At 33.7% G+C, this 16,091-nt stretch overlaps 2 protein-coding genes across 2 annotated transcripts; both read right to left on the bottom strand.

Moving 5' to 3' along the window:
• Positions 1-1,950: 1,950 nt before the first annotated feature.
• On the bottom strand, positions 1,951-5,494 carry LOC120626299. Its single transcript, XM_039893766.1, has 2 exons — positions 5,365-5,494; positions 1,951-2,538 (listed from the first exon to the last, which is right to left on the bottom strand). Exons 1-2 carry the CDS (start codon positions 5,372-5,374, stop codon positions 2,183-2,185), a joined length of 366 nt encoding a protein of 121 aa, XP_039749700.1. The 5' UTR covers positions 5,375-5,494; the 3' UTR covers positions 1,951-2,182.
• Positions 5,495-8,390: 2,896 nt separating this feature from the next.
• On the bottom strand, positions 8,391-9,882 carry LOC120626304. The gene is made up of 2 exons (XM_039893773.1): positions 9,741-9,882; positions 8,391-9,151 (listed from the first exon to the last, which is right to left on the bottom strand). Exon 2 carries the CDS (start codon positions 9,149-9,151, stop codon positions 8,567-8,569), a length of 585 nt encoding a protein of 194 aa, XP_039749707.1. The 5' UTR covers positions 9,741-9,882; the 3' UTR covers positions 8,391-8,566.
• Between the last annotated feature and the right edge of the window lie 6,209 nt (positions 9,883-16,091).

Below are 16,091 nucleotides of genomic sequence, written 5' to 3'. Positions count from 1 at the left end.
GCACTTGGTTTCTTACCAGGGAAATCTCCTCCTATACGAGTTATGTATCAATATTACGGTAGTCAGTGCTTTTGTGAATGTATGAAGTGCACGCCACTGGACTTCACATGTCTTTGAGAACAATAGGGAGAACTATAACGCATACAGGTTTTCTGACAATATTTTACTTTACCGGTAAGAAAGATGAAATTAATTGCATAAAGTAAAAACGCACGTAACTAAAAAGTAGAGATGAGTGTCGAGAATCTCAGTCCCCCGAAAGAGAGACTGAAGCCCTAACTACTAGGCTACCAACGCTTGCAATTACACTAAAACTAAGTACAATAATTTAATGCCGCGCCAACCGTTTGTTTCTGGCATCAAATTTAGTAATTTGTTCTTTTATCCAAATCCCCTAAGGTATAAGTTATCACTTTATTAAATATTGTCGATATTAGTTTAGCTTTTAAGCCTTGCTATGGTTTCTGGGTACTTTAGTGGGAAAATAAATTAATCTAGTCCATCTACAAAATTCAAAAATTCTAATTCAAAATTCATTTATATCAAGTTTAGCCTAGTTTATAAGCACTTTTGAAACGTCAAGTTCTGTCTGTAGTGACTCTACTACCGGTTCGGAAGGCAGATTCCACTGAGAAGAGCCGGCAAGAAACTCAGCAGATTGCTCTTTCCCAAGATCATTTTATAGTTTAACAATCTTTAGAATTTTTCTGTCTTGTGAGAGATGAGAGAAGAGTGGCCTGCTTCCAAGCAGCCTTGTCGTTAAGGAATTCATCAATTGTGTAGGAACCACGATTGGAATGTAATGAATGTGTAGTATATTGTTTAAACTTGGGTAAAGGTAGATCTAACATTACCCATCCCCACAAAGGATTTCTGTAACTTTTCTCAGACGATATGCAGATATCACTAATTTATGTCCGTTTCTAGTTAGCCAATTTTTTTGTATTCGACTTTTTGTTTATAATTACTTATGTTTTGTTTTATAAAGATCATATTAAAGAGGCTACTGTAAGTATACCTATTTCTTTTAATTTGGTACGAAGGTATCCGCGTGATATAAATTTTATATATCGATCGCACATCACTTTTCTGTAGTATAAATATAGTTTCTATATCAGCAGTGTAGTATGCAAAATAAACAAGCTTAGCAGTTAGCCTAGCATAGCAGTATGTAGCAGCCGCAATACAGGATGCCGCCACCATACAATGGCGAATTGTATGGTGGCGACATCCGGGCGGGTTTTTTGGCAACTCATATCAAACGAATGAGCTTGACTAGCAGAATACTATACAATGTGTAAATGAAAACCGAAATAATACTTCACAGGCTTTAGAAGTACATTAAGTACCGTCCCTGGGACTCTCTGTGAAACCGAAATCCTTATATTTGAGTAAACCACTGCCATAGTTTTCACTGAAAGAAATCAGATACAGCCCTAACATCGCATGCAAAATTTAAATCAAGTGACTCCTGTCACTTTATTAGGTACGCGTCCCGTAGCGTAAGTACAATACGCGTGTCGGTCTTTTATCTTCAACAGGTCTTTTGTCATAAGTAAACACATAAGAATGTTTTGAATTCGTTTGTAAGGAACAATTAATATGCTTCTTTTCATTTAATATTTTTACAGGTGATTCCTTATGAAATGTACTTAAGCATCCTTCAATATTGTTTCATAATTATGTTACGCGTTGTACCTACACTACACTATGTACAAATATGTGACAAATTTAAAATTTTAGATGGCCGCTACGACAAAATGGTACGTACATAACATTTTTTTTCCTAACTTGATACCCATATAGGGCGGGCCTATATGGGTATCAAATCAAATGGTTTGACTAGTAGAATCATGTACACTATATCAAAAGGGAATCAGGAAATTATTACTAAACAAATGAAAATTGATGGATTGCCCTGAGCATGGATTGATGAGAAAATTACTAGAGTGATGACTGGTACCAAGGAACCTAATGAAATATATTTAAACTATTTTTCCATGATGCAACTTATTTCAACCATGCCGTTACTTTTGCCTCTCTTAGATCTTGAACGCTTCTTATATTACCGAAGGTTATTTCTACCAAGTTAAAATCGTATTCACAACTGAATACGTTAGGTTTACTTTAATTATTTTTCCTTAAACGCTGTCTCAGTGATCATTCAACGTTTTCAAATTCGTTACGCTGAGGCGACTGCGTTAAACTGTTCGTAAAATAGTTTCGCTGCTTCTAGAGCGTCTATAATAAATTTGTCTTCACAGGGGTTGTCGTCGAAAAAGTGGGCTCCACATTTGAGATTTTCAGAACAAGTCTCATTCATCGCTTTGTTGTTGCAGCACCCTAATATAGCTCTAGCGCATGGCGTTAAGTGCTTTGGTTGCATCCCGGCCACACCATGTCTGGATTGGAGTATAAAGAGTAATTCGTTGTACGTTGGTCCTAACTTTGGGTTTTCTATTAATACAGGTGTATTTCGGGCTTGAGTTTGTGCTATAATTGTAGCGACAGCAGCAAACAGTAAGTATTTCTCCATGCCTGTAATACAAAAATTTCATAGGTTAGTGTTATGTTAAACGCAATATAACAATAGCATCGTATCACTTATTACAGCCTGCTAAATAACATAATTAACATCTTTTTTTTAATTATCCATTATATTTAAAACTTTAAGCTACTGAGTACTGTTTTGTTAATTTTCACCAACACGTAGCTACCTTCGTTCACTTTATTATTTCCGATTTGTCTCATTAAGGTATGTTTTATATATGTAAAAAAAAATAAGTCCGAGATAAACAAAATTAAAAGAGATTTTCCTTATGTACGAGTAAGATTGTTTCTAAATCTTCAATGTACTCTGGAAGTTAGATAATACCTACTGCTATATTAATCAAGTAAACAAAGTTTTTTCCAATTTCAACATGGGATTACAGCTACAAACAATTTCTCTTATCTGAACGACAGCGACGCGGCTGCTCTGAGTCAGAGGTTGCGTTGATCGGGTTTTTCCGGTTTGTATTAAATGTGTAATCTGTATTTACTTTTGAACTGAGGAATATCCAGCAATTTTTACTTCTTACTATTACCAAGATCTGCACATATTTAACTTTATTCAGTTTTACAAAAACTATGACTTTCCATACTTTTATTATAAATAGCGAAAGTGTGTGTGTTGTGCTATGTTCGGCTCAAGCACCGAAATGATCTTGATGATATTTCGCACATAATATAGCTTGCACCCATTAGATGTACATAGGATTTTTTGGACATAGGGTACGGTAAAATCTATACTTATAATAAAACTGTAACTGGAAGATTTCTGTACATTTAATATATTTTGATAGTTTTGATTGGGGTATTCTTTATAATAGATACCGAGCCCAAAACAGATTTTTATTTGATTTTTGTCTGTCTGCCTGTCTGTTTGTCTGTCCGGGCATCACGTGAAAACTACTGAACGGATTTAAATAAAATTTGGTATACTGGTAGCTGGTATTCCGGGTCAACATACAGGCTACTTTTTATCCCGATAAACAATAAGTTTCCTCCAGGAAAGGGATGAAAATTTTTATTGATTTTACTTCATAGCTCCGTTAAATTTGAACCGATTTTAATAATTCTTTTTTTATTTGAAAGTGTATACTAACAAGCATGTATCGTGTAGATCTGATAAATATTATTGGAGATAAAGGACATAACTCTTTACAGATACTAGCAAGTCGCAAGGCATATGGCACAACGATTGAATGCATGCGTACCATCCTATTTCTGTAAATTGGCTGAAATATAACGATGTTTTCTAAAGATGTCATGCCGACTTTGAAGTAACAAAATGCAGCGGGCCGCCCGGCCGCGAATAATATAGTTTGGAAATAAAACTGGACCTGGTAGCGTTGCAATTTGTTTCTAGGTTTTTTAAGATATTGAAACCTCTAATAACCGATTCGGTGCAGACGAAGTTGCGCGGGTCAGCTAGTAATAATATAATATAATAATAATTAATAATATATCATTTGGAATGTACGGCTTCACTGCTAAACCGATCTTGTAAGGAAAGCGTGTGTAAGGAAATAGGGAATTACAGCTCTTTGTCTATGATAAACCCGATGATTATATTAAATATATCAAAAAACCATACTTTGTATACTCATTGATAATGTTTTGAAAATAGAATAGTGGCCTTTACTAGACTATAAAAGAAAAGTATAGGATCTATGGCGGGTGACGCGAGTTTGACAAGATAGATTGGCGGGAAAGAAAAGTTAGGACGGATTTGAATTAATTAATTGAAAAAACAAAACTATGGTGATAAAACGTTACAAATTGGGAATAGATGATATACAAACGATATACTTAATGAAATATTTTTGTGGCGGAACAAGAGTCGAGATAATGAATGCTAAGAAACTAGGTATTTAGCTTCAATAATACTGTTAATTAATGAAAGATTTAAGTGCCATCACATTGTTAGTATTTTAAGTTAATATCTGGTGTACCATCGCCTTACTTTTTAGCACGTGCATCGTGAAAACTAACGGTTTCCACGGGATTTATAACCGTCGAAAAACCGTGAATGTTGTCGTGGGCAATAGCTAGTGCGATTATAAAGCTAAATAATTTGTTGACCAGTTTTGTTAATATTAGACTTTTCAACATTTTCTTTTAAATTAAATTTTTTGGAGGACTGCACAACTCCACGCTACTACACAAGGGAGCGGAGCTTTTGATTGGGCTTCAGGCTGCAAGCTATATTTTTGCAAAATTTCATAAAATTATATAAGGTTTTGTGTTTAAGTTGTATATAGATAGCAAATGCTTTATTTTTTAATTTACCGAAGACTATAATTCTCAGGCTCGACGAAAACTGTGCGCCAAACCTCGTCCAAATTGATGCAGCCAGCAGAGTTTGATGACTCAAACTCACATACGTAACTAATAAACTAACAGGCTCACTTTTGCATTCATAATTTTATTACGGACGGACAAGATGCACTTGATTCCAAAACTCTCACAATATGGGCTCAAATGGGCAATAAAACCTTCAACGCTCTTCTAGAGTATAGCAATAAAAGTACACACTGTTACAATATATACGTTAATCTCACGCGCCAAATAAAGAACTGTAAGAAGTGACAAAGTGGAGGCTTACTACACACTTACATTATTATTTTAATATTTTGTTATTTTAAGTTATGTTTCAGAACTATAGCCCTCGTAGTATTATTAAGAATTCAACGTTTGCCAGATGAGATTTCAAGATAGGTAATTCTGTCCCCATATGACCAAAAACACAATGTTAACTTTCGAATATTACATATGAATAAAAATAACTCCGAGTTCACAAAGCTACGAGTATCTACTTACTTTCACACATTTTATGGTATGTTTTAAATTTTATTAATGCACCGTTCACTTTTCAGAATATTTGTTAGTTGGTAGGTATTATACCTAATCACTTTTTGTTCAAACGTCTACACTGGGCCGTGCGCTTTTGCTATCTGATGACATGAGAGGAGGACCCAATAATATTATAAACATAGTAGCGATGAAATACCTACCTACTACGTCAGTACTAAGGATAATACGGAGTTTGGACTGATATGTTAGGTATATATGTTTGTAGAAATCGCCGAACCGTTTTAGTATGTATTACTAATTAATTTACTTGACGTAAACTGGAATTGCGGTTATTTTTAGGCAAAGATTATGAATCGCGCGACGATGCGACTTTGTCTGTTCTTCAGAATTGGGTCCAAAGCATCGCTCGCTAACAATTTTCAATCCTACAACGAGAACTAACGAGATCGGTATAGAAAGTACTTGTCCTTTTCCATAGCGTAGGTGAAATGCATACCAAATATCAAAGCGGGCTGCCTGCGGCTTAGCTCGTAAATAATTTTCAAATTACCCTCGTGAACTTCTTAAGGAATCGGGATAAAAGGTAGCCTATGTTCTTTTCCATGCCAAAGGCTACATGCATGCCAAATTTCATCCAATCTACCGTTTTTGCGTGATTCAATAACTAAAATACACACTTTTAGATTTATACATAATATTAGTCGGAATAGTAGTATAAATAGTAGTACTTATGTAATTTGTATTACGTACTACCTACCTACTGTAATTTATTTTCAAATTATTCATGTATGATGTAGGATAGAGAGAAAAGTTACGTTGAGTTGATATATTACAATCTCTGTTCAAGGTAATTACAATTAAAAGTATACAACATAATAGATGATTGATAAAGATTAAGACACCGGGAGATATCTTTGCATCGTTCGAGTCCACGTAGAACTGAAGTGTATCATGAAATTGGTTTTTAATCGAATTTGTAAAAGTCCTCATCAATTTAATAAAATATATATACAAATATCAATTGATAGTTATCAAAAGTTTAATTATTTAACCACTTTATAAATTTACTGTAACATTCGACCATCCTGACAAAAGTTTGCGACCCCGCAAATGTACCTATGCCTACAATTATTGAGAAGCTAAAGCTGTGAAACTACCACCGATTCGGAACGCTGATTGTCCTGAGAAGAATCGGCAAGAAACTCAAAACTTGCTCTTTTTACATAAAAAACAGACATATTTTAGTAGGTAATTGGCATGGCAAATATGGTGCAGCTAATACGACTCGGCTCACAATTCAGATGGTCACTCAAACGTCATCATACATGGTCACATAAACTTCCTCATATATAGGTCACTCAGACACATAGCACAATCACCACTTCTGTCATAAGCTTAGGAGGCAATCGTTAAAGATGGCCACAGTCTGGAGAAGAATAGTCACTTAGAACAATCGTCATTTCAGCTGACAGTCAGATCGAACAAGGACACCACGTGGGCTAGACTTTTGTATCATACCACTTCTGCCTGATAAAGACTTAAGACACCGGGTATCTTTGCATCGTTAGAGTCCATGTAGGATGAAGTGTATCGAAAATGTACCACCCGTATTTATATCGAAATATCCACCAACTCAATGGCATGAACATTAGTTTTTGATCGAATTTGTAAAAATCCTAATCAATTTAATAAAATATCTGACAAATATGAATTGATAGTTATCAAAAGTTTAACTATTTACCCACTTTATAATTTTACTGTAACATGATATATTACGAGTATATTTAAACTTAAAACACATACCTCTATTATATTATGTTTAAATTTAAATTACCTATGACTCTATCCTTACCGGAAAGTTGCGATAAGGTTTAGGGAAGTTTATGACTAAAACGGAAAAGACAATAAAGAACAGCATAATAATATGGTACTGTTTGTAACTTCACTATTAGCATTATTACTTACTTCTTTATTCTTATGTCTGTGGTCTTAGGTTAACTTAATTTTTTTAACATATAGGTAAGTATATTGAAATCCCTATGGCGCCGATAATAGTGACGATGGTACTTACACTGTAAAAAATATGCTAAACCCAAAACAAAATATATTTCTTCAAAAAACAAAATATATTTGCCCACGTTCTCCGTGGCGTTTACTACGGTTTTTCACAAATTCCGTGGGAATCGTTTTTTTTTCTGGGATAAAATGTAGCCTATGTTACATAGAGTTAGTTGAAAGGACGGACCTTTCAAGAATCTCTATGTCTGTAGTCCAGTTTATTGGTTGCTTGGGGCGCAAAGGAAGGACAAACAAACGTACGAACAAACACACAAACAAACACACTTTCGCATTTATAATATTTGTTAGGATAAGGATTGGTTAATTTAATCGGTCAACGGACAGTAGGATGCTCTGCTACTAGTAGCATTACTATTATTTGGTTTATAAGCACTGTACGAAGAGCGATGAAATCCACCTACCTTGTTTTTATATTGACAACATTTTACTATTTTTTCTTAAAAGCCTTATTATAAAATACATTAGAAAGTAATATACACACTTTATTACTTTTTTAATACCTGCTGATGAAAGCTATTTTTTTAATTTAGAGTGTTTATTCCTAGGGACTGTTCACTTTAGGCCAAAACCTCCATAAAAGTGTGGGCAATCCCTTTTGAACAAAGACTTTATATTACGAAGGTTCCAAATTTCATTTCATTTAAGTTTTAAGGTATCCGTTTACATTTTGAATAGCAAAGATTGCGAATAAATCAAAAATATTAACAATTATAGTGCTGATTGAGATATGAGCAAAAATAAAATGACATTCAATTTTATAATATGAAATTTATTTAATACTTACAAACTAAAAAAAAAAACATTAATATTTAACTAAATTAAAAACTTTCTAGTAGTATGGCACTGGTGGATTTTCGTTAATTACTAATAATAAAATACTGAAAGGTTCACACACCAATATCCATTAGGCCCAGACTAGCATTTTATAACTATATTTAATTTTATTACTATAGTTAAAGCTTGAATGTAAAAATTTATTTAACAAATAACATCAAAAAACGTCTTAGTTCATACCGCCCTTATTTTCAGTTTTTGGTAGTATATGTAAGCTAAACATGAAACAGGCATAATAATCAATTTCCACTCTAAGAAAATCAAACAACCTTTAAATATCGGAATTATAGTCACATCATATAAAACTTATAACTCTTCTAATACCTTCCTGTAAAACTCTTGCATCGCACAAATCGGACTTATTTTCCAAATTGAAACATTCACTTGCTTTGGAACAGTTGTTCAAATCCAAATTATCAAAACAACATTTGATACGTGCTACATCGCATTGCAAAGGAATTTTCCGTGGCACATTATTATTCGTTACTTTTAATACACCGTTCACTTCAGGCTTTTGGTCCAAGAATCGTTTTGTTTTAAAAGGCACACTAATTTCAGATATTTTTTGTCCAATATTTTCTGTTGACAAATGAGGGTTGTTAGCTGATAGTCTAGGTATTGTTATCGGCCTAGAACCATAGTTTGTATCATCGTTTTCATTGTAGATTGACCCATTTCTTAGTAACCCCCAATTTTGTCTTTTATCTTCTAAATTAAATCTATTGGCAAGAATAGGTGTTCCTAAAGGCGCCTCTTTCTGGGTGTTTTCTTGATAATGTGATATTCTTTCCGATATCCAACTATCCGTTAAAGGAGTAGGTGCCGGTTCCACGTTTACAAAGTGCAAAAGTCCCACAATCATTATATATAATGACGCCATCTGAAAATAGAAATATATTTTTAATTAAAATTTTAACTATACTATACTTAGACTAAACCGAGTCTCAAACCTCTGATGTTTTATATTATTGTAAATATAAAAAAAATTAGACGTATTATATACAATAATTTTGTAAAAAGAGTAAACACCTCTAGTAAGGTGGTAATAAGTTCTTAATATAGATAGTTACGACAGTAAATAAATGAACCGGTTAACATTCCAGTTAAAGGTCAGTACAGATTGCAATTTTGAAAAACTTCCACTTTAAAGTTAATTTTTAATAATAAAAACTTTCGTACTGATATTATTTAAATAAGAGAACAATTTTTAGATATGTAATTGAATAAGCCTCTTAAATATGAACAATTGAACTAAATTACGGTACAGGGCCAACCAAAAACCAGGGTTTTGTATTAGGGTTGTGCCCTAGAAAACTACACAACACTGACACAATATTTAACTATCCAAGTAAACTATAAACGATAGATTGAATAATACCACACAGACACAGGAATTTTTGTATATTTATGTACAACAAAATACTTAACAAATTAGATACAAGAATTTTGTGAAGCACTTGGAAACTTACTTCTATATGTTTTTCTACGACTTTATATATAAAAATAAATAACTGGTCAAAGAGAGTCGACTTGTGATCTAGTCAATGGGTAAGTTGTAAGTGCTGTCACACCTCTCTTGCACGAGATTAAATACGAACACGGTCGTCGCATGCGTCAGTGAACTTATATTTACGTTCCATTATTCGCACCCAGTTTATGTCACATAGCAGATAGTGCGAAAGAAAAAAAGGATTCCCACGTTTTAATTATTATAGGATTTTCACAAGTGGTTTTATAAATTACAAGAATATAATACCTATTTTACTTACTTAGCAGTTTACTAACGGTTAGTATGATATAATTGCAGCCTTAGATATAATATTTTACCCATACTTTTTATTTGTACGAACTTAATAAATATATTTTTATTCATATAACGGTAGTAACATATTAAATCTTATATTGTAACAGTTTGACTAACTAGTGTGAAATACATTCTTTATTGGATATACCTAATATAGTTTACCAATAGGTTTATTATTTTTGAATATTATTTTACATAACGAATTATTTTTTTGCCTATATTGTAAAAGGTAAAAAATTAACATTGTAACATTTTCTGTACAGACCCATCTAAGAAATCTAAAAGTATACTTTCATGTGGGTATTTCTCTTAAATAACTAGCTCGAGGAAGCTCTTCGGTACTTGCCCTTAACTCATTGGGATGTTACAATAATCTTCGATGCAATCTTTCCTCTTAACTTAAAAGACTTTCTCGTTCGAGTTGAACACCAAAGAAGATTATACCGACTGATTAGTATTTAGGACTGGTGGTGGTAGCTACAATAAGAGTTTTACATTCGTATTAGGTTAGGATTTGTAATTCCTATTTATTGTTATTATTGTGCAGCTGTTCGTATTTTAGAATTAATTCATCCTCATCATTATCATTTCAGCCAGTGTACGTCATCTGTTGAACCTTAATCTAGGCCTTTCCCAAAAACGTTACAACAGGCCGTGCCCGATGCCTTCCTCATCCACCCCCGTCACTGTCTTTATGTCGTCAGTCCATCGTGCTGGAGGCCATCCTACATTACGCTTACTTGTTAGCGGTCCCCAGTCTAGGACTTCTGATTTTTTTTTATACTACGACAATACACACATCGCTACCTAGCCCCAAAATAAGCGTAGCTTGTGTTATGGGTACTAAGATGTCTGATGAATATGAATACTATACATAAATACTTAGAATATACATATTAACACCCAACACTGAAAAACATTCATGCTCATCACATAAACATATTTCTGTTGTGAGAATCGAACCCACGGCCTTGGACTCTGAAAGGAGGGTCACTGCAAACTGTGCCAATCGGCCGTCTTGTTTATTTAATTTTATTTTATTAGATATATCTGTAATCTATTAGACATAGTGTGTTAAGATATTATCAATCATTCTGCCATTTGTGTGGTCCTTTATTGTTGACTTAAACACTTGATGATCTAATATTCCAAAAAAATTGATATGTGTACCGATGATAAACAAAAACTGGTCAAGTGGGTGTATTTGCACGCATGAAGTAGGGTTCCGTTGCCCCTTAAAAAAATTGTTTACGTAAAACAAAAAATAACTTCTAATAACACTGAAGTAAGTAGTCGTTGCGATTGATATTAGAAAATCTGATTATTATTATTTTAAAATGTAGATTTGAGTACGAGTCATTCTATTTAGGTTTCCGTACCCAAAGGGTATTACATGACCCTATTACTAAGCCTCCGCTTTGTCGTATTAATAGATTATTAGCTTATGCCCGCGACTTCGTCCACGTTAGTAAAAGTTTTTAAAGAATCATTGAGATGCCTATCTTCATATTCTAGATTCAAGTACTATTTTATATTTATATTTTAGCTATTTTATATAGACTGTTCTCGCAGCAAGATAGTTCTCAAATAATCCCTTATTTTAAGCATCCGGAAACTGTAACCGTGGTCATTTTTGGGATTCAAAGTACCCTATGTCCTTATCCTATATTTGTGCCAAATTCCATCAAGATCGACGAAGGATGAATCAAACATAGATAATAAAAAAACATATAGACAATCTTTTGCAATCAATATTACCTACTATAGTTGCATGTTACTATATGTGCGACTTATATAAGCAACACCAAAAAATTGACGATTAAATGGATGAATGTTAAATTTGGAGGTTTAAATGAAAATTAACCTATCACCAAAGACGAATTGCAATGGTTAAATTAAGTGTCACAATAATATAGAAACAAGAAAATATCTAAACAATTTTTATAAAATTTTTCGGCCAGGCCCTTTTGTAATAAATGGTGTGCGTGTGCATATGAAAAGTTTGTTGCTGCTAGCTGCTGCAGTTCTGTTCTCTGTCTTTAATGATATTCACCAGATCTTCACCATATTTCCGCAGAGCTAAGCCGATGATACTACCATTTTCTTTTAAATTAAAATAGTTTGAGATATAATACAGCTTTATTTAAAATTAAAAAAAAAACATTTTTTTTAATTTACTGTAAGATTCCCCTGATTAAACATTTAAAAAATATTAAATGTGATGACATGAATTGTCCAGTTACAGTTGTTTTATACGCGTAAGTATTTAACCCATTTTACTTAGGGGTGGAATTTAAAAATATACTTTCTTTGTGGTTATACACTTTATAAAGAAAACGCCCTCAAAAATTCACGTCTCTTGGACTAGGTTTAGGCTCTGCGTTGATTTCTCAGTCAGTCAGTTAGTTAAATTAAGTGATAAAATACCTAGTTTCATAGACATAACTTGAAAAATGGAAGACTTTCATAGAAACTTTAAACCCTTATTAAACCCCCTTGCGTCATTTTCAAAAAGCCTAATTCGCGTCACCTGCACGTCATTAAAGAAACCTACTATAAAAATTCCGAGATTCTAACCCCAACCGTTAAGGCTTTGTGTTAATATCTCAGTCAGAACTTGTGTTAATGTCTCAGGACTTTGAATTTTATACATAGACTAGCTGACCCGCGCAACTTCGTCTGCACCAAGTCGTTTTAATATCTTTAAAAAACCTAGAAACGAATTGCAGCGCTACCTACCAGGTCCAGTTTTATTTCCAAACTATGTTATTCGCGGCCCGTCGTCGCCGTACGTGTTATTCTATACCCGTCGCATCTTCTAAGCGATAGGTTCAATTTGAATAGTTTAAAAATGAATTTGCAGGTATATAATCAAACTTAATATTTATATTATTTTATTTGTTTCGCATTTATAATATTAGTAGGATGGTACGCATACATTCGATCGTTGTCCCGTATGCCTTGCGACTTGATGTTATTTGTGAAGAGTTATGTCCTGTATCTCCGACAATATTTATCATATCTCCATTCAAATTAGACAATACATGCTTGATAGTATACACTTTCAAATAAAAAAAGAATTATTAATAGCGGTTCAAATTTAACGGAGCTATAAAGGAAAATTGATAAAAATTTTCATCCCGTTTCCCGGAGAAAAGTTATTGTTTATCGGGATAAAAAGTACCTATAATATATGTTGACCCGAAATACCAGCTACAACTTTGCCAAATTTTATTTAAATCCATTCAGTAGTTTTCACGTGATGCCCGGACAGACAGACAGACAAAAATGAAATAAAAATCTGTTTTGGACTCAGTATCGATTATAAAGCATCCCCGGTTAAAATTTTCCCCCACCCAGTCCCACTTAAACGGTTTTTTTTTTCGACTTAGACATATATGACAAAGTATAGATTTTATTTTTTATTCTAGTAAAATCCTTGACTGCGATCACACCTGATAGTGATGATGCAGTCTCACTAATATATATTGTTGAATGTTATATACAGAACCCTAAGTACAAAAGCGAGATTATGTAAAGACAGATGAGTCAAATGTCTGAGTCGTTGAATGAGCTCTTCCAGTAGGTGTGTTTAAACCCAATCTTTCTTGTTCTGTTTACAATCTTTTATTTAACTTGTGAGTATGTATATCTTTCCGGTTATAAAATTGTAGTCATTTTACACGATACAGTATAGATTGCTAGTTCAATAAAGTTGATTTACAGATCGATAATTGTAGCCCCCGGGCATGAACGGGCGTGAACCAAAAACCAACCGTGTTTTCATTAAAACTAAGGCATCGCCTAAATCGAATGCCTAATGTTATAGGCGATATTTATTTTAAAAAAAAAACAGTTCTCTTAGACGATAAGTATTTTTGGATGCTTAGGAATCTTCTTACAGTCGTAGTCTAGGAATCGTTACTTATTAAGGCCTTCTTCTTAAAATAGAATTATATCAGCAACAGGTTAAAAAAATAAAGATTCCGTAATCATTTATTAAACAATGTTTGTCTTTGTAGAAATAATATGGTAAGTACAATATCGACCATTTTTAATAATACACAATATTACAGACTGATAACATACTCGTAAAATAGTGACGGTGGTTATCACACAACCCACGTGGTCCGTTGAAATTCCCTGGCCTCGTAAATAAATTCCAGTATATTTTTGGGTTTTTCATACTTATTCTTTTACTATATAACCTACCATTAGGTATTTGTGTGAGGGTGGCGGTGGCCTAGTTGCGGCCAAATTACTCAATTGCGCTGGTTATTACGTTGACGTAATTCCGTAACGAGTTCGGAGCTGCGTTATACCTTTTCTTTCCCGGGGAAAGGATACAAATTTATCTTCTCCCTCAGCTGTATCAACTCTCAAAGGACTGGCGCACAAGTGGAAATAATATTCAAATAATATACGTGTAATAATAAACGGGGGTAAACTTCTTCTATTCCATGTTCCCGTATTTTAGCAGGTGGACACGTTAATTATATCCCCCTGACTGCTGACTTGGGCTAGTCCATTAATCCCAATGATAATGTTATCATAGGCACGTCTCCAGGAAGAGGGGCTCTCCAGTTGAGGGAGTCCCATTCGGGCATGTTTTAGATCATTACAAAAATAGCCGGCAACAGAAGCCGATGGAAACAATTCACTCTGTTCAGGCTGATTATAAGAGGACCACAATCTTCAAGATTTAGGAATCGATCATAGATATGTTGTACCGATTTACATTGTGTAGATAATTCATGAATAGTGATTCATGACTTATCTACACAATCGACGCACAGCTTTTTTATCTCTATCATATAATCAAGGGCAAGTGCTAAAGGGTCACCGGTTCCATCCCTATTCCATCGCACGAATGTTGTACCTACAGTTCTTCGGCTTAAATAGTTTAGGCGCACCCACACGCTATTTTAGTAACCACATAATTGTAAATAAATGTTAACATTATTAATCATCCAGTTCATCATTTTATAAAGAAAACATCAAAATATGTTGGTAGATATTGGGTATCTAAGCCTTTGCCGATACACAGTAAGTAGGTGTCGAGATGGCTTTGTACGTGCGTAAACTATTTGAGCGAATGAACTATTTCTACCTTTTATTGAAGAATTGTTATTATTGGTTTACAAAATTAGGTTCCACAGTCTAGGCTAAAAACTATACTAATGAAACTGCTAACATTTTAAAGTATTTTTTCCCTTACCGCGAAATGGAAATAGGTATCGAATAGGTACGTTATTTGCATATTGCGTCATAGGTAAGTTACTTTGAAGTCCTAATATGAAGAACAGCCGTTTACGTCACAAAATGCATTTCGTGTACCGACCTGGTTTTCTGCTCACGCTGCCGTCGTCATAATAAGAAGCGTTTATGAATAACCCTGAAGCCCGTCAGCGCACTGACCGCACATACCACGGTAACCCACTTCATTGGCCGTCCCTATAAAAGTCACAAATTTCGTCCCCATTTGAAGCGCCAAGTATAACAAACGAGTGTCGTTGCAATTATTATCAAAGTGATTCGCGATAGGATTCAAATTTTAGTTCCAATTGGGGCGCAGTAATGTTATTTCATGTAAATTAAATCCTACCAAAAACATTCTGTAAAAAACTAGGCAAGTCTTGATGGAGCTGCTTGTTTATCTCTAAAAAGTAATCAAATCATCTAGATTTTATTACTTTTTAGAGATAAACAAATAAAGATAAAACAGATAAAGTCGTGCCAAGCCTCAGGTTCGTTACTGCGATTTCTTTAAATAAAATAAAATAAAAATAAAATCTCTATAGTTAACTTCATTTCTAATTACATGAGTGATATAAATTTAGGTAATTTAAAACCCTTCATATAAACTTATTTAAGCTAACGGAAAGTATTAAAATTTCCAAACTCTTTTCATATTTTGGTGAACAATCTTAGTTTTGACATCAGTCAATAGATGGCGTCGTTCACACCGAATTTATTACATTACATTTTTATTATTATCTTCATCAGTGTAACATTA

This window comes from Pararge aegeria, chromosome 9 (genome assembly GCF_905163445.1).
Source record: "Pararge aegeria chromosome 9, ilParAegt1.1, whole genome shotgun sequence".
Taxonomy (NCBI): Eukaryota; Metazoa; Arthropoda; class Insecta; order Lepidoptera; family Nymphalidae; genus Pararge; species Pararge aegeria.
The sequence above is the reverse complement of the archived record's forward strand: the minus strand, read 5'-3'. Positions and strand labels throughout refer to the sequence as shown.

What these genes read in the sequence shown, in the direction of transcription:
- LOC120626304 (XM_039893773.1), bottom strand. Translation starts at nt 9,151, where the DNA reads ATGGCGTCATTATATATAATGATTGTGGGACTTTTGCACTTTGTAAAC.